The 19,231-nt window shown below is 55.9% G+C and overlaps 2 protein-coding genes across 6 annotated transcripts; one reads left to right on the forward strand and one right to left on the reverse strand.

Moving 5' to 3' along the window:
- Positions 1-132: 132 nt before the first annotated feature.
- PSMB4 (proteasome 20S subunit beta 4) lies at positions 133-2,864 on the reverse strand. Its single transcript, XM_039715357.1, has 7 exons — positions 2,693-2,864; positions 2,019-2,225; positions 1,434-1,580; positions 1,123-1,204; positions 842-964; positions 445-533; positions 133-259 (listed from the first exon to the last, which is right to left on the reverse strand). The coding sequence occupies exons 1-7, from the start codon at positions 2,836-2,838 to the stop codon at positions 247-249; spliced, it is 807 nt and encodes a 268-aa protein (XP_039571291.1). The 5' UTR covers positions 2,839-2,864; the 3' UTR covers positions 133-246.
- A 143-nt stretch (positions 2,865-3,007) lies between these two features.
- On the forward strand, positions 3,008-18,320 carry CGN (cingulin). Of its 5 annotated transcripts, none has more exons than XM_039715354.1 (20): positions 3,008-3,137; positions 6,698-6,814; positions 8,281-9,301; positions 9,645-9,736; positions 9,977-10,046; positions 10,429-10,520; positions 10,952-11,078; positions 11,687-11,866; positions 12,265-12,413; positions 12,582-12,963; positions 13,165-13,296; positions 13,557-13,709; positions 14,317-14,487; positions 14,585-14,746; positions 14,936-15,025; positions 15,505-15,588; positions 16,182-16,303; positions 16,585-16,693; positions 17,123-17,286; positions 17,543-18,320. In XM_039715354.1, exons 3-20 carry the CDS (start codon positions 8,294-8,296, stop codon positions 17,643-17,645), a joined length of 3,390 nt encoding a protein of 1,129 aa, XP_039571288.1. In that variant the 5' UTR covers positions 3,008-3,137; positions 6,698-6,814; positions 8,281-8,293; the 3' UTR covers positions 17,646-18,320. The 5 variants fall into 5 exon arrangements, 4 of the variants coding, with proteins under 4 accessions (XP_039571288.1, XP_039571289.1, XP_039571287.1 ...); XR_005628168.1 differs by lacking the exon at positions 6,698-6,814 and having other exon boundaries at positions 3,084-3,137; positions 17,543-17,704; positions 17,741-18,320; XM_039715355.1 differs by lacking the exon at positions 6,698-6,814 and having other exon boundaries at positions 3,084-3,137; positions 12,582-12,714; positions 12,901-12,963.
- Positions 18,321-19,231: the final 911 nt, after the last annotated feature.

Consider the following 19,231-nt stretch of genomic DNA (forward strand, 5'->3'; position numbering starts at 1 on the left):
TCTACAGTTTTGGTAAAAATTGGGATTTGGGGCCACGGCATCCACCCTGAATTCCAGAACTGCCTGAAATCTGCATTTTCCGGGAGAATTCCTGTGGTTTTTTTGAGGATTCCCAAAGAACAAACACACGGATTGGTCTTAACTGATTGATTTTATTCCCAAAAAACGCTGGATTTGCCATTCCAGAGGGAAAGAAGGGATGGAATAAAAATGGGGATTCACCGTGGCCGGAGCAGCTCCTGGAGATCACTCGAAACCTCTGGAAAAATGGGAAAAAAAGTGAAAAACGGGAGTTAGAGGGGCAGGAAGAACACCTGCATCTCACTCAGAACACCTGGATGCCCCTCTGGAATTCCCAACCCCGCTGTTATCCAGGTGGGAATTACCTGGATGTCCCCAGACCCCCCAGAATTCCCACATGCCGGCATTCCAGGCGGGAATTACCTGACCAGGTGGGCGATGTCCCAGTTGGCCTCCAGGGTCAGGGGGCCCTCCAGCTCCACGCCCTTCTCCGTCACCGTGGCGACCTCATACTGCAGGAAAAGCCCAGAATTCCTCAATCCCACCCGGAATTCCACGGGAAAAACCCTGGGATGGGTTTGGGGCGGCTCCCATGGATTTGGGGATGGATTTTGGAATGAATTCCTGGGATTTTGGGGTGGATTTTGGATACAAACCCTATTAAAGGAGCGAGCATCCCTGTAGTAGAGCACCCTCAGGCATTGCTCCAGCAGCTCCCGGGATTGGGATGGGTTTGGGATGGATCCCATGGATTTGGGGTGAATTCCCATGGATTTGGGGATGGATCCCATGGATTTGGGGATGGATTTGGGATACAAACCCTGTTAAAGGAGCGAGCATCCCTGTAGTAGAGCACCTTCAGGCAGCGCTCCAGCAGCTGCCGCGCCTCCTCCCGCGTCGGGAGCCGATCCTGATCCCGCTCCAGCTCCGCCCGCAGCAGCGGCTGCACACAGATTGGGAATGAAGGAACCAATCAATCAAAACCAAGTCAAAATACCAAAACATCAATCAAAAAATGACGAGCCGGAAAATAACGAACTAAAACAGGAAAGAATCAATGAAAAACTTAATGATGAAGTAAAGACCCGAGCCTGGGCTCACCTGGGCCAGGTAAGCCCCGAATCCCGTGGCCAGCGACGGCGCCTCGTAGGCCACGCCCAGCATGTCCACATATCCCAGGAAACTGCAGAACAGGAGAATGGGAATCACCCAGGGAGCCGGGAATTCCCCTGGGAAAGAGCAGGAACCACCCCAGGGAAAAGCAGGAATTCCCCGGGAAGAAGGAGGAGAAACCACCCCAGGGAAAAGCCCCATTTCCCCGCGAAGCAGCAGGAGCTGCAGCAGGAAAAAGAAGCAGGAATTTCCCTGGGAAGGAGCAGAAACCCCTGGAATGGCAGTGCTGGGACGGTCACCTCTCCCCGCCGTAGACGCCGGCGATGAGCACGGTGTTCCAGAGGGGGTTGATCTTGGAGCGCCGGTTGTACAGGACCCGTGTCAGCCACGAGTGCAGCGCCCGCGGGCTGTAGCTGTGCCCGTCCCCCAGCAGCTCCTCGTCGATCCTGAAATTCCAGGGAATTCTGCCTTGGAGGTCGGGGATTTGGGGATTGGAGAGCAGGGATTCAGGAATGGAGAGCAGGGATTGCAGAGCAGGGATTCGGGGATTGGAGAAGAGCAAAAAACGCTGCAGAATTTGGGGACAGAATGCCAGGAAATTCAGGGATTTGTGCCCAAGGAATTCCAAGGAATTCAGGGATTTGTGCTCAAGGAACTCAGGGACTGGTGCTCAAGGAATTCGGGGATTGGCGCACAGAAAACAATGGGGATGGGAAATTCTCAAATCCCAGGAACCAATTCGGAATTTTGGGGACTTGGCGGGAATCAATCGGGGATTTGGAGATGGGAAATTCCCAAATCCCCAGGAATCAGCTGGGGATTTTGGGATGGGGAATCCCGGAATTCCTGAGGGAATTTGGGCTGGGAATTCCCGGGAATCTTACACCATCTGCTCCAGGAGCTGCCGCAGGTGCTGGAAATCCGCCAGGTCCCCGGAGGCTCCGAGCACGGTGGAGTCGTTGACCTTGAGGAGCCGGGAGATGCCCCGGAACCGCGCCAGGGACCCAAAGGACCCCACGGTGTCCGCAGCCAGCATCACCCCCCCGGAGAACTTCAGTCCCAGCACCGACGTGCCGGTCACCATTGGGCTCCTGGCACACCGAGATCCCAGTCACACCGGTGTGCGTCCCAGTTACACTGGGCTGGGTCCCAGTCACACCGGTGTGGTCCCAGTCACACCAGTGTGGGTCCCAGTTACACCAGTGTGGGTCCCACTCACACCAGTTCAGATCCCGCTTCCTCCCAGTTTGTCCATCCTGCGCCCCAGGAGTCTCCCCGGCATTCCCGCATTTCCTGCTCCTTCCCTTTCCCCCTCCCCAGTTCCCCCCAGTTCCGCTCCCAGTTTGCCCTCCCAGCCCTCAGGGACCCTCCCCAAATCCCCCCATTTCCCCTCCCCCTCCCCAAATCCCCTCGGTCTTCCCATTTCCCTGCTCCCTCAGGGATCCCCCCAATCTCCCCAGTCCCCCCCAGTTGCTCCCGCATCCCCTCAGGGACCCTCCCCATCCCCTCAGGACCCCCCCATTCCCCCCATCCCTTCCCGCGCCCCCTCTGCCCTCACAGCGTGCGGCCGGCGGGCAGCGCGGCGGGCCCGGTGCCGGTGCCCCGGGGAGGGATGCCGGTGTGTCCCAGAGCCCGGGGGATGTACGTTTGTCCCGGGGCCGGGCCCCCGGCCCAGAACGGTGGCGGCGCTGCCCCGACCTCCATCTTAGTCACGACGCGATTGCGCCTGCGCCGAGGCAACGCGGCCGCTTCCCGCCGCCGTAGCGAGTGGGCGTGGCCTCGCCGCCATCTTGAGCGCGGCGAAAAATACCGGCCAGGGCGCGGTGCCCTCCTCAAGATGGCGGCGCCCGCACGCGACGCAGCACCGGTGCGGTGCTGGGCGGGGTCTGGGGCGCGGAGCCGCGCCTGGTGGGCGGGGTTTGGGGTGGTGCCGACCAATCAGTATCGAGGGGCGGGGCCTGGGCGAAGGTAACAGGTTGCGGTGGCTGCGGCGGGAGCGGGCGGTGAGTGGCGGGGGGGGACACCGGGAAACCGGGCTGGGGACACCGGACAGGGGCTGGGGACACCGGACAGGGATGTGGGGACACCGGCTGGGGACACCGGACAGGGATGTGGGGGGGGACACCGGCGGACAGGGACTGGGGACACCGGGAACGGGGGCTGGGGACACCGGACAGGGATGTGGGGACACCGAACCGGGGCTGGGGACACCGGGAACGGGGCTAGGGACACAGGACAGGGGCCGGGGATACCGGGAAACCGGGCTGGGGACACCGGGCACGGGCTGGGGACACCGGGAACAGGGGCTGGGGACACCGGACAGGGATGTGGGGACACCGCACAGGGACCTGGGGACACCGGACAGGGGCCGGTGGCACGGTAGAGGGTCTTTCCCCCTGGGCGGGGGGCTTGGTGACACCGAATAGGGGCTGGGGACACCGGGAAACCGGGCTGGGGACACCGGACAGGGGCCGGTGGCACGGTAGAGGGTCTTTCCCCCTGGGCGGGGGGCTTGGTGACACCGGATAGGGGCTGGGGACACCGGGCAGGCCGCTGGTGGCACGAGGGGGGGGCTGGTGGCACGGGACAGGGCGCTGGTGACACCGGAGAGGGCGCTGGTGACACCGGGCAGGGTCTTGTCCCACCGGGCAGAGGCCCGGAGGCACCGGGCAGGGCGCCGGTGACACCGGGCACGGGCTGGGGACACCGGAGAGGGCCCTGGTGACACCGGCAGGGCGCTGGTGACACCGGGCAGGGCGCCGGTGACACCGGAGAGGGCCCTGGTGACACCGGCAGGGCGCTGGTGACACCGGAGGAGGTGCCGGTGACACCGGAGACGCTCGTGGTGGCACGGGAGAGGGCACTGGTGACAGCGGGAGGGGACACGGGGACACGCAGAGGGGCCTGGGGACACGGGACGGGGTCCTGCTGTCCCTTTTGGGGTCCCGGTGTCCCTTTTTGGGGTCCTGTCCGGTGGGATCCCCCCAGAAAACCCCTCCCGACCTTTGCCTTTTATCCCTCCGATGATTTGGGAAAAATCCAGGGGCATTTTTGGAGCCTCTTCCCAAAGTGAGAGGACCCCACACCCAGGGGATCCCAAACACAAGGGATCCCAATCCCGGGGATCCCAATCCCGGGGATCCCAAATCCAGGGGGCCCCAGGTTCAGGGAATCCCAAGTCCAGCGGGTTTTGTCCCTCTTTGTTCCGTTTTTTTGGGATCGCTCCGGGCGTTCCCGGACCGGTCGGACCGGTTTGGGATCCTCGGAATTCCCTTTCCCTGGGCAGGATTTGGGGTTTCGCCTTTTCCCTGCGGCTTCCTGGGGCCGGAGAGGGAATTCCCAGCGGGAATGTGTGGGAGTGAATCCCTCAGGGCAGGAATTTCGGGATGGAACTCAGGGCAAACCCAGAGTGACCCCAAACCCCGCAGGGATTTTGGTGTCCAGGGAATGGGATCATTCCCGGTTATCCCAGGGAATGCGATCATTCCCAGTTATCCCGAGGAATGGGATCATTCCCGGTTATCCCAAAGGAACGGGATCATTCCCGGTTATCTCAAGAGAACGGGATCGTTCCCGGTTATCCCAGGGAATGGGATCATTCCCGGTTATCCCGAGGCTTTTCCGTGTACGGCAATTTTATCCCGCGGGCTCCGGTTCCACGGGATCGATTTCCCTGGAAACCGTCACCGGATCCCGGCGGGGATCGGGATTGCCCTGGGAGCGGCGGGAACGGGATTTCCCAGGATTTGGGGCCGATTTCCCAGGATTTGGGGTCGATTTCCCAGGATTTGTGGTGGATGTCCCAGGATTTGTGGTGGATTTCCCAGGATTTGGGGTCGATTTCCCAGGATTTGGGGCGGATTTCCCAGGATTTGGGGCAGATTTCCCAGGATTTGGGGTGGATTTCCCAGGATTTGGGGCTGAGGGTTAACCCGGGAGCTCTGCCCAGGTCTGGGCTGGAATTCGTGGAATTCCGCCCCGCGGGGAGCCCCGGAGCCGCTCGTGGGGGATGATCCCGATCCCGAATATTCCCGATCCCAAATGGAAATCCCTCTCCCCGCCCTTGTCCCAGGTGAAAGATCCCATTCCCGACCCTTTTTCCGGGTGAAAACTCCCATTTTTCCAGGTGCGATTCCCTCTGCCCCCTCGATCTCCGCCCCTCTCCGGTTTCGGGTTCCCAGGAAAAGCGGGAAAAACTGGAAAATCCGGAAAAGCCGCTCCCGGTTTTTGGGCGCGGCTCCAAATTCCAGGACTTTGGCCCCAAACAACGCCCGGGGGAGGAGCCGAGGGTGGAATTTTGGGAAAGATCCCAAAAAAAAAAAATCCCCTGGAGGCAAAAAAACCCCGGGATGGTTTGGGGTAATTAATTCGCTATAATTAATTAGGGATAATTTGAGATAATTTGTGATAATTTAGGATCATTTGAGATAATTCATTTGGGATAATTTGAGATAATTTGGGAATACTTTGGGATCATTTGGAGCTCGATTTGGGCCCCAGGGACTCAGGAATGGAGCAGAATTTTGGGAAAACCTCACTGGGACCATCCTAAATATTGGGAAGATCCCAACCCAGCAATTTTGGGAATATTTTGGGAAAATTTGGGATTTTTTCCTTCCTTTCCCACCTTTGACCAGCTGGGTTTTCCCTTCCCTTTCTCCATTCTCAAAATCCCAAATTCCCTTTTCCTCCTTCAGGAAGAGGGAAAAAAAAGGGGGAAAATTCCTGGAAAAGCAACTCCAGTTGTTTTTTTTCCCCCCAATTTTCCGGCCTCTCCAGGAATTACGAAACGGCTTTTTCTGGGTCGGAGCCACAAAGGCTCTTTGTGCTTCCCTGGATCCCAGCCAGACGGAAAATTCCCAAAATTCTGCCCTTCCAGAGTGGCCGGGATGGCCTTTGATTTTTCCCAACCCCATTCCCAGGGAAAATTCCTGTTTTGGGTTTTTTTTAGGCCCTAAATTCCCTTTCCCTGCTTTTTTTCTTCTGGTTTTCCAGGGAAATCCCCGAAATTCTGTTTTTTCTCAGCCCCAAAATTCACATTTTCCTGTTCTTTTCCCATTTTTTCAGCTCCAAAATTCCCTTTTCTTGTTTTTTTTTTCCTTTCAGTTTTCCAGTGAAATCCTGGGAGAGCAAAGGAGCAATTCCTGTACCGGATTTCCTCATTTCGGGAATTTCCGATCCTCTCCCGGATTTCTGGGAAATCCAAATCCTCTCCCATTTTTTTGGGGAATATCCGATCCTCTCCCGGTTTTCCAGCCCTCCCCTGTTCCCGGTTTTTCTGGAGCCATCTGGGAACATTCCCAGCCCCCTCCCCCCCCATGGATTCTCCACCTGCTCTGGGATGGAGCCTGGGATTTGGGATGGATTCCAGGATTTGGGATGGATCCAAGAATTTGGGATGGATCCAAGGACTGGGGATGGATCCCAGGATCTGGGATGGATCCAAGAATTTGGGATGGATCCCGAGATTTGGGATGGATCCTGAGATTTGGGATGGATCCTGGGATCTGGGATGGATCCCAGCCCTTCCTGGTGATCCCGACCCCTCCTGGCCCTTCCAAAGGTCTTCCCCGGCTCCCGGAATTCCCATCGGGATCGTTCCCAGCCCCGCCCCGGCCCCGCTGCCCTTTGGCCACCGGGAAAAATTCCTGATTTTCCACCCGCGCCGCTCCCCGCTCAGGTGGGTTCCTGGATTTCCTGGATCCCGGGGTTTGGGGATTTGGGAATTCCACTCCCGGGATCCCTCCCCTGCAGTTCCAGGGATTTTGAGATTCCTGGGATTTGGGGTGATTCCAAAGGGACGGCAGAAATTGGGGATTTGGGAATTCGGGGGTTTAGGAACTGGGAGGGTTTGGGGATCCAGGGATTTGGGGATTTGGGAATTGCGCTCCCAGGGTCGCTCCCCTGCCATTCCAGGGGTTCGTGGGGATTCCGGAGGGGCAGCAGGATTTGGGGATCCCATCCCTGCCCCGGGATCCTTTTCCCCACCCCCATCCCGCGCTCTGCTCCTTCCCTTTGGGTTTTTTTTGGGAATTTTCCCGGCACTTCAGACCCATCATGGCATCCCAAAATCCCCACAAACATCCCGAAATCCCCACAAACATCCCGGAATCCCCACAAACATCCCCAAATCCCCCTTCCCCCGCTCATTCCGCAGCTCCTGCTCCTCGCGTCATTCCCGATTTATTCCCGCGAAAAAAACCCCGGGATGTGGGGCGGAATCGCGGCTTTTCCAATCCGAAATTCCCATTTTTTTTTTTTTTCCCCGGGGCTTCCAGAGGATTTCTGGGATCGAGGGCGGGGGGAGGTTCCGTCCTCGCGCTGCTCCCAAAATGTCACCGCTCGTCCGAAAAACCGGGCAAAAAATGGGGGAAATCAGGGAAAATCAGGGAAAACGGGGGGAAAAAAGTGGGGGCTAAAGGGGAAAACAAGTGAAAAAAGGGGGAAAATGGGGAACACCGGGAAAAACAAGGAAAAAACGGGGAGAAAAGGGGGAAAGTGGTAGAAAAATGGGAAAAAACCGGGAAGGGGGTGGGGGGGACGGGACGGGCGGACGGGGTCACACACGACAATGGAAAACTGGGAAAAAATTGGGGGAAGATGGGGAAAAGGGGGGAAACCTGGAATAAAATGCGGAAAACGGGCAACCGGGGGGGAAAAGTGGGAAAACTGGGGAAAAGCCGGTATAAATGGGGGAGAAACTGGGGGGAAATAGGGAAATAACGGGGGGAAAAAGGAGGAAAACCGGGGAAAGAACCGTAAAAAACGGGGGGAAAAGGGGAAACCGGGGGGAAGCCGTGGAAAAACCAGCGGAAAACCGAGGGAAACCGGGGAGGGGGGAAATGGGGAAAAACCCGGAGAAAACGGGGAGATAAAGGGGAAAAGCGGGGGGAAAATGGGGAAAAACCGAGGAAAAACGGGGAAACCGGGGGGGGGAATGGGGAAAAAAGGGGGGGAAAATGGGGAGATAAAGGGGAAAAGTGGGGGGAATTGGGGAAAGAAGCGGGGAAAACGGGGGGAAAAGGGGGAAATGGGGAAAACCCGAGAAAAAACGGGGAAACCGGGGGGGAAAAGGGGAAACCGGGGGGAAAACGTGGAAAAACCGGGGGAAACCGAGGGAAACCCATTTATTTCCCCGCCGAGCAGCCCGAGTCCGGCCATGGCGGAGCAGCCGCTGGACCACGGCGTCCAGATCCGCTTCATCAGCGACCTCCGCGAGCCGCGGCGCCCCCCGCGCCCGGCCCGCGGCCGCGGCGGCTCGTACGGCGTGGCCGTGCGGGTGCAGGGCATCGCCGGGCAGCCCTTCGTGGTGCTCAACAGCGGCCAGCGCGGCGGCGACAGCTTCGGCGTGCAGATCAAGGGGGGACAGCCCGCGACGCCCCCCGACGCCCCCCGCGCCCGGGCCCCCGAGGAGGAGGAGGAGGAGGAGGAGGAGGGGGATGTTTGGGATGGGGGGACGCGCGGGTTGGCGGAGCAGGGAGGGCCAGGGGGGTCCCGGGGGGTCCCGAAAGTTTGGGAGAAGGAGCAGGGGGTGCACAGGGTTTCGGAGCAGGAAGGGTCAGGGCCGTCCCGGGGGATCCCCGGGTTTTTAGGTGAGGAAGGCTCAGGGGGGTCCCGGGGCATCCCCAGATCCTGGGATGAGGAGCTAAGGAGGGGCCCCAAATCCTCGGATCGGGAAATTCCGGGGGGATCCCGCGGGGCCCCAAAATCCTGGGATGAGGAAAGTTCGGGGCGGTCCCGGGGGATGCCGAAATCCTCGGACGAGGAGCCGGGAAGATGCCGGGACGCCCCAAAACACTCGGATCAGCACCTGAAAACCCCCAAATCCTCGGAGGAGCTGCGCCGATCCCAATCGCACGGGGACCTCAGCGCGCCTTTTCCCAAAAGCGGCGAAAAATTGGGAAAAAAGGAGGGGGAAATTCCCAGAATTGCCGGGGACGTGGACACGGAGCCGCTGCGCTCCGTGGATTCCCTGATCACCAAATTCGACGGGAATTTGCCCCGCGGGCGAGCAGCGCGGAGGTTCCGCGGCCCCGGGGCGGCTCCCAGGAAGCGCTCGCAGAGTTTGGATGCGCGGAATTCCCGGGAATCCGCCGCCATCCCGCCCCAAATCCCCCAAATCCCCCGCGGCTTTGGGGGCGTGGAGGAGCAGAGCGTGGAGATGCAGGTATTTGGGGGGGGAAATTCCTAAAAAAAAAATAATTTTTTTTTCTTTCCTAAAAATGGGGGTTTTACATGAAAATTGGGGTTTTGCCTAAAAAAATTGGGGTTTTTCCTATAAAATTTAAGGACTTTTCCCATTACATTTGGGGGGGGGTTCCCATGGAATTGGGGGTTTTTACCTATAAAATTGGGGTTTTTCCCCATTAAATTCAGATTATTTTCCTATGAAATGGTGCTTTTCCCCTATAAAATAATGTTTTTCCCTATAAAATTTGGGTTTTTTCCCCGTCTGGAATGCGGGATTTGGGGTTTTGTTGGAATTGAGGGTTTTTGTTCCCTCCTGGAAGCTGAAATCCACCCCGGACCTGCTGCGGGATCAGCGGGAATTGGGGGGCTGTGAAAACCCCACTGAGCTCATCTACAGCATCCTAAAGGAGGGGTGAGCCCCCAGAACCCCAAAATTCCCCCAAAACAGCCCCAAAATTCTCCCAAATCCCCCCAAATTTCCCCCAAACCTCTCTAAAATTCCCCAAATTCCCCCAAAACCGCCCTCAAATTCCCACTGCATTACCCCAATTCCCAAATATTTTCCCCAAATTCAGAATTTGGGGGAATCCAGCAGCAATTCCTGCCCTTCCCTTTTTCCATGACCCCAATTCATTTTTTCTCCCAAATCCAGGAGCTCCGAGAGCGAAATTTCCCTGAAAAGGAAAACCTCGAGGCTGCTGGGGAAATTCCAGGAGCTGGCGGTGAGTGGGAAAATTCCAGGGGTTTGGAGTTTGGGATGGATTTGGGATGGGTTTGGGATGGATTTGGGATTTGGGATGGGTTTGGGGTTTGGGATGGATTTGGGATTTAGGATGGGTTTGGGATTTGGGATTTGGGAGGGATTTGGAATGGATGTGGAATGGGTTTGGGATTTGGGATGGGTTTGGGATGGATTTGGGATGGATTTGGGATTTGGGATGGGTTTGGGATTTGGGAGGGATTTGGGATGGGTTTGGGATGGATTTGGGATGGGTTTGGGATTTGGGATGGGTTTGGGATTTGGGAGGGATTTGGGATGGGTTTGGGATTTGGGATTTTAGGCCACGACGTCCCTAACATCCCAAATGTCCCTGAATGTCCCAGAGTTCCGTGGGGGCTCCGGACTCGCCCCAGTCCCAAATCCTGCGGGAGGCCCTGGACAGGAAATCCCAGGAGCTGCAGCGGAGCCAGGCCCAGTAATGGGGTCACTGATGGGGGGGAGGGGTTTGGGGTCACCCCCGCTGTCCCTTTGGGGTTTGGGGTCACCCCCATTGTCCCTCAGGGGTTTGGGGTCCCCTCCAGGGGTTTGGGGTGGCCCTTTGGGGTTTGGGGTCCCTCCCAGGGATTTGGGGTCCCCTAAAGTGTTTGGGGCAGGTTTGGGGTGGCCCTTTGGGGTCTGAGGTCACTGTGGGTCCCCCTTTGTCCCTTTTGGGGTTTGGGGCCCAAAGACCCTTTCAAGACCCTCTAGACCTCCCTTCATCCCCCCCCAGACCCCCAAACCTCCCCTAATTCCACCTAAAACCCCCCAAATCCCCTCCGGACCCCCAAAAGACCCCAGGAACCCCTGATTTCCCCCCAGAAAGCCCCAATAGACCCCGATTTCCCCCATTAACCCTTCGTTGCCCAGGCTGAGCGAGCTGAGAGCCGCCAAGGAGGCGCTGGAGGCGCGGCTGGGCCACCTCGAGGGGCAGCTGCTGGCCACCGACCCCAAAAACGACCCCAAAAGTGACCCCGACACAGAGGGCCTCTACCAGGTACCCCTAAAAACCCCCAAAATGGGGAAAACAAACAAAAAAAAAACCCCACAAAAAAAGCCCTAAAAGCCTCAAAAGGAGAAAAATGCCAATGAAAACCACACACAAAAAATAAAACCCAAAACCCCAAATCTGCCCTTCCTGGGAACTCCTGGAATCCTGGTAAGACTCCAGGAGGCTTTGGGATTTTTTGCCACCCCCAAATCCCAATTTTCCCATTCCCAGCATCTGTGGGAATGCTGGCAGCAGCTGGGAGAGGTTTTGGGGTCACAACCACATCCCAAATCCCAGTTTTTCCACTTTCCTAACTTCTCCCATTCCCAGGAGCAGCAGGAATGCCGGGAGCAGCTCCAGGAGCTTTTGAGGGTTTTTCCACATCCCAAATCCCAAATTTCCCGTTCCCAGGAGGTTTTGAGGGTTTTTCCACATCCCAAATCCCGATTTTTCCAGTGCCAGGAGGTTTTGGGGTTTTTCCATCCCCAAATCCCGAATTTCCCATTCCCAGGAGCTTTTGAGGGTTTTTTCTACATCCCAAATCCCGTTTTTTCCCATTCCCAGGAGGTTCCGGGTTTTTTCCACATCCCAAATCCCGTTTTTCCCGTTCCCAGGAGCTGCAGGAGTGCCGGGAGCAGCTGCAGGAGGTTTTGGGGTCGCGGCGGCGCCAGGAGCGGGAGCTGCAGGCGCTCAAGGGGGCCCTGAAGGCCGAGGTGGCCGCGCACGATTCCGACCTGGAGCGGCTCCGGGGGGAGATGGAGACGATCCGGGGGGAGACGGAGCGGGTGGCGGAGGTGGGAATTGGGATGGGAATTGGGGACAGCACTGGGAATTCCAGGCTTTTCCCCCCATATTCCAAGCCTCTGGAATGGGGGAGAAAGCCGTGAGAAAAAACCCCAGTGGAACATGGGAAAAATTGGGAAAAATCCCTCTGGAATGGGGGGGAAATTATGAAAAATCCCTCTGGAATGGGGGGGAAAATTGGGAAAAAACCCTCTGGAATGGGGGGAAAATTGGGAAAAATCCCTCTGGAATGGGGGGAAAATTGGGAAAAATCCCTCTGGAATGGGGGGGGAAATTGGGAAAAAAAACCTCTGGAATTTCCATGGACTCCACGCCAATTCCGAGGAATTTTGTCTCGAATTCCCCAGGAATTTTTTTTTTTTTTGGGAATCTTGTCAATTCCTTGCAGGAGAAATCCAGCCTGGAGCAGGAGCGGGAAAATTTGGGAATGCAGCTGCGGAACCTGCGTCGGGAGCTGGAGGAGAGCGCGGAGGAGACGGAGCAGTGGCGGGAAATGTTCCAGAAAAACAAGGAAGAGCTGCGGAATTCCAAGCAGGAGTGAGTCCCGCAGCCTTGGGGAGATCCAAAATTTGGGATTTTCTGAGACTTTCCAGGATTTTCTGAGATTTTCCAGGATTTTCCACTCCCACCTCCCAACAAAAGAGGGTCGGGGATTTTGGGACGGAGGGGATTTGGTGAATTTTGGGAATTTCTGGGATTTTCCAGGCTGCTGCAGGCGCGGCTGGAGCGGGAGGAGTTGGAGGAGGAGCTCCGGGAGCTCCGGGAGCGGCTCCAGGCGGCGCGGGAGGATCGGGATCGAGCCCGGACCGACCCCCAGGAGCTGGAAAAGCTCCGGAAGGTGCGAGAAATCCGTGAAATTTTACCCCAAAATTTGGGATCTTTTCCCCAAAATTCAGGATTTCCCCCCCCCAAATTTGGGAATTTCTTTTTGACAAAATTTGGGATTCCCCCCCCCCCAAAGATTTGGGATTTTTACCCAAAAATCTATTTTTTTTTTTCCCCAAAAATTTGGGATTCTTCCCAGGAGCTGGAGCAGGCCCGGAAGGATCTGGAAAAGCTCCAGAGAGAGCGAGATGAGGCTGCTCAGGTAAGGAGGGGAAATCCCAGGAATTTGGAACATTTTTGGAAATTTTTGGGAAATTTTTGGAATTTGAGGTCCCAGCTTTGCTCATTGTGGGCTCAGCCAAAATTGTGCCAAAAAAGAATTCCCACAAAATCCCCCCAAAACCATCAAAAATTTCCCTAAAATTCCTCAAAATGCCCCAAAATCTCCTCTGGATCCCCCAAGGCCCAGATTTCCCTGGAATCTGCGCTGGAGGCGTCGGAGGAGGCACGGAAAGTTCTGGAATCGCAGCTGGAGGAGTCCAAGGAACAGCAGGAGAACTGGGAACAGCTCCGGGAGAAAGTGGCCAAATTGGAGGTAGTGGGAATTGCCAGAAATCCAAACTGGAGGGGCTGGGAATTCTCAAAAATCCAAAGAAAAATCCCCCAAAAAGCAACAAACCCCCCCCCCCCCCCCCCCCCCCCCCCCCCAAAAAACCCACCACCCCNAAGAGCCCCGCTGATCCCAAATCCCAGAGTCCCGCTGATCCCAAATCCCAGAGTCCCGCTGATCCCAAATCCCAGAGCCCCGCTGATCCCAAATCCCAGAGCCCCACTGATCCCAAATCTCTCGGGCAGGCGGAGCGCGCGGCCCTGGCCGAGTCTCTGGGATCGGGCGCGGAGCGGGAGCGGGCGCTGGAGTCGCGCCTGGAGCGATCCCAACGGGAGCTGCGGGATTTGGGATCGGCGCTGGGCGAGGAGCGGCGCCGGCGCGAGCGGCTCAGCCAGGAGGTATGGGCAAAGATTCCAGGGATTTTCACGGAATTTTTGGGGTTTTCCGTTGAATTTCAGAGGTTTTTGTGTGGCATTTTGGAGTGGGTTCTTTGTGGGGGAATTTTGGGTGTTTTCCATGGAATTACAGACTTTTTCATGGAGTTTTGGGGTTTTTTTCCAAAAATTTTTTTGGGTATTTAATGGAATTTTTTTGGGTTTTTTTAAATGGAGTTCTGGGGTCTTGTGGAATTTGAGGAAGTTTTTGGGCGGAATTTGTTTTTTTTTTTCCTGGAATTCTGGCATTTTCTCATCCCAAAATTTTCGTCTTGTGGGACTGGGACCTCTGAGAGGTTTGGGATGAGATTCCAGGGGTTTTTCCTGAAAATCCCTGGATTTTCCCACTGAATTCTGGTGTTTTTTCACAGAATTCTTGTTTCTTTTTCATGGAATTCTTGGGTTTCTCATGGAATGCTGATTTTTTTTCATTGAATTCTGAGTTTTTTCCACGGAATTTTCAGCTTTTTTCATGGAATTCTGGGATTTCCACCCCCCTGAATTTCCACCCCAGATCCCATTTTTGGCACCATCCCACAAAATTCCAGATCCCGAAATTCCCATTTTTCAGCTGGAGCAGATGACGGCAGAATCCCAGAGCTCCCTGGCCTCGCTCCGATCCCAGCTGGAAGAATTCCAGGAAAAATCCCGCCGGGAACTCACGGATTCCCAAAAAATCGCCCAAGACCGCGAGGCCGAGGCGGAAAAATTCCAACAGAACCTCGGGAAGCTCCAGGACGAGGTTTGTTGGGAATCAGAGCTGATTTTTCCAGGAATTCTGCAGATTTTTGGGGAAAATCCATCTGGGAATTTGGGGAAATTTGTCGTTTTCCTGGCAGGTTTCCCGGCTGAAGGAGACGATCCAGGAAAACCGGGAAGAGCAGGATCGGATCCTGCTGGACAAGGAGCTGCTGCTCCAGAGGCTCCAGGAGCTGGAGCAGGAGCTGGAAAATCGGAAGCGATCCCAGGAAGAGCGAGCCCGGCATTCCAAGGCGCTGGAGGTGAGGATTCCTAAAAAAAAATCCCAGAAAATTCTCCAAGAAATGGAAAAAAAATTCCCATATTGCTCCCAGAAAATTCCACCCCCAAAATAATGGAAAATTCTTAAAGAATTCCCAGAAAATTCCCCCCAAAATTTTTCAAAGTTCCCCTCAAAATTCCCTGAAAATTCCATCCCAAATTCCCATCAGGAAAAATCCAAACGTTTGGAATTGGAGCTGGATGAGGAGCGGAGCTCGGTGGAGCTGCTGAGCGAGAGGGTGACCCGGAGCCGGGATCAGGTAAAATCCTGGGAATTTTGGGAATTCTCATCTTGGCAAAAATGGAATTCTCCCGGAATTCCAACCCCTGCCCCCCAAGGATCCATCTGAAAATTCCAACCGGGAATTGTCAGTTGGGGTGGGAGTGGGGATTGGAAGAGGTTGGGAAAAGGAATAAAGAATTCCCAAAAAAATTCCCTATTTTTGATATTTGGGTGGGAATTTGGGAGTTCAATCCCAATGGATTCTGGGCCTTTCCCAAACTTTATTCCCTCCTTTTTCCCCCAAAATTCCAAGGCATAAATGGGGCATAAAATGGGAATTTTTTCCACTGGGAATAGTCCCAGGGATCCTTTTCCCACAATTCCCAGAGAATCCCAGTACATCTCCCAACCCCATTCCTGAAATCCATGGGAAAATCCGTGGAAAAATCCATGGAAATCCATGGAACATCCCGGAAATTCCTGGAAATTCCTGGATTTTTCCATTTTTATTCCCAGATCGAGCAGCTGCGGGCAGAGCTGCTCCAGGAACGTTCGAGCCGCCAGGACCTGGAATGTGACAAATCCTCCCTGGAGCGCCAGGTGCGGGAAATCCCTGGAAAATCATGGAAAAATTCCCGGGAAGGTCCTGGAAAAATCCCAGGAAAATCCTGGAAAAATCCCGGGAAAATCCTGGAAAAATCCTGGGAAAAACTCAGGAAAAATCCCGAGAAAATCCCTGGATCCAGCCTCGAATCCTGGTGGGAGTGGCCCAGGGGGAGCCCAGATTTCATGAGGAATTCTGGGAAAAGAATCCTTGGGACTGGGGTCATGATTCCAAGGAGTTTTCCCCATTTTTTCCTGCTTTTCCCCTACTTTTTTCTGCTTTTTTTCTGTTTTTTTCCCACCTTTTCCTGGTTTTATTCCCAGTCCCAGCTTCTGGGGTTCTCTGCCCTCTCCCAGGGTATTTTTCCCACAGAATTCCCACTTTCCCTGCAGAATTCCAACAGAATTCCCACTTTTCCTGTGCAGAATTCTCACTTTTCCCTGCAGACAAGTCCCAGAATTCCCACTTTTCCCCTCTTTCCCAACTCCTGGAATCCTGCAAAGCATTCCTGGAATTCCTCCCCATTGGGAAACTTGGCAAAACCGGGAAGAGCCCCGGAATCAAGGGGATTTTTGGGAATTTTTCCCAGAACAAGGAGCTGAAGAACCGGCTGGCCGCTTCTGAGGGGCAGCAGCGACCCGGGAACAGCCGGAATTCCCAGCTGGAATCGCAGCTGGAAGAGCTCCGGGAGCAGCTCCAGGCCGAGGAGAGGTGCCCGACCCCAAATCCCAAATTCCAAAATCCCAAATTTTTCCAACCCCAAATCCCACTTCCCAACTCCTAAATCTCAAATCCCAATTCCCAAATTTTTCCAAATCCCTTAAAAATCCCTAAAAAATTCCTTGAAAATTCCTTAACAATTCCTGCAAATTGCTTAAAAATTCCTTAAGAATCCCTTTAACATCCTTGAAATTCCATAAAGATCCATCCAAATCCCACTGCTAGGCAGCTCCAGAGGGCGGGGAATCCACGGAATTCCCGTTTTTCCACAGGGAGAAGAGCGTCCTGCTCTCGTCCAACCGGAAGCTGGAGAGGAAAATCAAGGAATTGTCGCTGCAGCTGGATGAGGAGCGGCAGAGCAGCAGCAACCACAGGGACCAGGTGGGGCTGGAGTTCCTGGAATTCCATGGAAAAATCTGGGATAGGATCCAGGATTTGTCCCGAAAATCCCACCTGAGCCAGGGCAGGGAATCCTGAAATGTTTTGGGGGGAAAGATCCCAAAGATCCTTAAAAATTCCTTAAAAATCCCAGGCCAGGGACATTCCCACCATCTCAGGGATGGGGAATCCATGGAAAAACCGGAGCTTGGATCCTGAAAATCCCTAAAATCCCATCCAAGGAATTCCTGGCATGATTTGGGATAGAAAAAAAGCCCAAAAATCCTTTAAAATCCTTAAAAAATCCTTTAAAATTCCTTAAAAATCCTTTAAAATCCTTAAAATTCCGAGGCCAGGGCCAATCCCTGCACCCCAGGATTCTCCCAAAATTCCCAAATCCCAAATCCAACCCCAAATCCCGGAAATTCCCAGCTGAGCCTGCGGGTAAAGGCCCTGAAGCGCCAGGTGGACGAATCCGAGGAGGAAATCGAGCGCTTGGAAAACGCCCGGAAAAAATCCCAGCGGGAGCTGGAGGAGCAGCAGGAGCTCAACGAGCAGCTCCAGCGGCGCCTGAAATCCATGGAAAAGGAGGCCTGGTAAGGAATTCCCAGGTGGAAAATTCCAGAATCTGTGGGAAAGGCTCCTAAGCCCGTGGAAAGGTCCCAAGCCCATGGGAAAACCCCAAATTCCAAGGAAGAGGTTGTAAATTCATGGGAAATGATCTAAATCCATGGCAAAGGAGGCCTGGTAAGGGAATTCTGGTTTGGAAGAGGCTGGGAATTCCATGGAAAAGGCCGGGAATTCCATGGAAGGGGCCGGGAATTCCATGGAGAAGGGGATTTGCCCCGGCAGGCGCCGCGCCGTGGACGAGCGGCTGAGCTCGGATGAGGAGTTCGGATCCGCGGCCATCGCCTCCCTCCTGAGCGAGGCCAACCTGCAGGCCAGCTCCTGCTGAGCCAGGAACGCCGGGAGTGCCAGGAACGCCGGGAATGCCAGGAACGCCGGGAATGCCAGGAACGCCGGGAATGCTAGGAATGCCGGGAATGCCAGGAACGCCGGGAGTGCTGCCATCATCATCAGTGGGATCGGTCCCAGGATCGGTTCCAGGATTGGTCCCAACCTGGGACTGGTTCCAGGGCCATCCCTGGGATCAGCCCCCTCCCGCAGATTCCTGGGAATTCTGGAGCTGGGATTGAGTCTGGGATCAGCCCCAGGATCGGCTCTGGGATCGGCCCCGGAATTCCAGCTGGGATCAGTCCCAGAATTCCAGCCGGGATCAGTCCCAGAATTCCAGCCGGGATCAGGCCCAGAATTCCAGCTGGGATCAGCCCTGGAATTCCAGCTGGGATCAGCCCTGGAATTCCAGCTGGGATCAGTCCCGGAATTCCAGCCGGGATCAGTCTCAGAATTCCAGCTGGGATCAGCCCCGGGCTGCTGCTGCTCCATAGGAAAAATTCCCAAAGCGAGGATATGAAGGAAAATCAGCCGGGACCCTGTGGGAATCCAGGGATTTCCAGGGATTTCCCAGCTCCTGAGGACACTTCGGGGGAATCTCGGGGTTTCCCAGTTCCAGGAATTTTTATTCCCACACCTGCTCCCAAAAATGTTTGGAATAAAATCCTGCGGTTTAAGGGCAGCAGGGTCTGGAATTTTTTTTGGAATTCTGGGTGGGAATTCTAGGTGGGAATGTTCAGGAATTTTTCAGGAATTGTGGGTGGGAAATGATTGGGAATTTTTGGGAATTCTGGGTGGGAATTCTTGGGAATTCTCAGTAATTCTCGGTGGGATTTGGGAATTCCGGGTGGGATTTCTCTGGTGCCACCTCTGTCCCCTGGTGTCCCCGGGTGTCCCTGTGCCACCACCCCGGCAGGGCCGTGGCCGGTGGTGACACAGGTGGCAGCGGGGTGTCCCCAGCAGGTGGCACTGGAGCCACCGCAGTCCCCTGCGGTCACCGTGAGGTCACCGCTCAGGAAGGTGCCACCGCCCGGTGCCCCCGCAGGTGCCACCACTGCCACCGCTGTCCCCGGGTGTCCCCACCCCGGAAGGGCCGCGCCCGGTGCCCTCGGAGGTGCCCCCGGACCGGCCCGACCGGTCCCGCGCTGTCCCCACCCCCCCCGTGCCTCAGTTTCCCCGAGACTTGGGGACATCCCGGGGACAGCGCGCCCGGAATTCCCAATCCCTGAAATTCCCGGGAGCTCCCAATCCCCGCAGTTCTCTGCAATTCCCTCAAATTCCTCGAAATCCCCCCAAATTCCCTGAAATCCCCCGGGGTTGCCTGCGATGCCGCGGTGCCACCGCCCCCGGGGATGTCCCCAAGGTGTCCCCAAGGACGCGCCCGGGCAGTGCCAGCCCCGGGCGGGCTGGGGACAGCGTGGTGCCACCGGGGGCAGCGCCTGGCACGGCTCTGGCACGGCTCTGGGGACACGCCCGGGCAGGGCTTGGCACGGCCAGAGCGGGGCTTGGCACGGCCGGGGCCACGCGGGTGTGGCATTGGCACGGCTTGGGCACACCCGGCTGTGACACTGGCACGGCCCGGGTCAC

This window comes from Passer montanus, unplaced genomic scaffold (assembly GCF_014805655.1).
Source record: "Passer montanus isolate IOZ18808 unplaced genomic scaffold, ASM1480565v1 scaffold326, whole genome shotgun sequence".
Taxonomy (NCBI): domain Eukaryota; kingdom Metazoa; phylum Chordata; class Aves; order Passeriformes; family Passeridae; genus Passer; species Passer montanus.

What these genes read in the sequence shown, in the direction of transcription:
- CGN (XM_039715354.1), top strand. Translation starts at nt 8,294, where the DNA reads ATGGCGGAGCAGCCGCTGGACCACGGCGTCCAGATCCGCTTCATCAGC. An exon ending in AGACGGAGCGGGTGGCGGAG is followed by an intron (nt 11,867 to 12,264) that starts GTGGGAATTGGG and finishes AATTCCTTGCAG; the next exon opens with GAGAAATCCAGCCTGGAGCA. An exon ending in GCAGCAACCACAGGGACCAG is followed by an intron (nt 16,694 to 17,122) that starts GTGGGGCTGGAG and finishes GGAAATTCCCAG; the next exon opens with CTGAGCCTGCGGGTAAAGGC.
- PSMB4 (XM_039715357.1), bottom strand. Translation starts at nt 2,838, where the DNA reads ATGGAGGTCGGGGCAGCGCCGCCACCGTTCTGGGCCGGGGGCCCGGCC. An exon ending in CTGCCCGCCGGCCGCACGCT is followed by an intron (nt 2,226 to 2,692) that starts GTGAGGGCAGAG and finishes TCGGTGTGCCAG; the next exon opens with GAGCCCAATGGTGACCGGCA. An exon ending in GGCGTCTACGGCGGGGAGAG is followed by an intron (nt 1,205 to 1,433) that starts GTGACCGTCCCA and finishes CCTGTTCTGCAG; the next exon opens with TTTCCTGGGATATGTGGACA.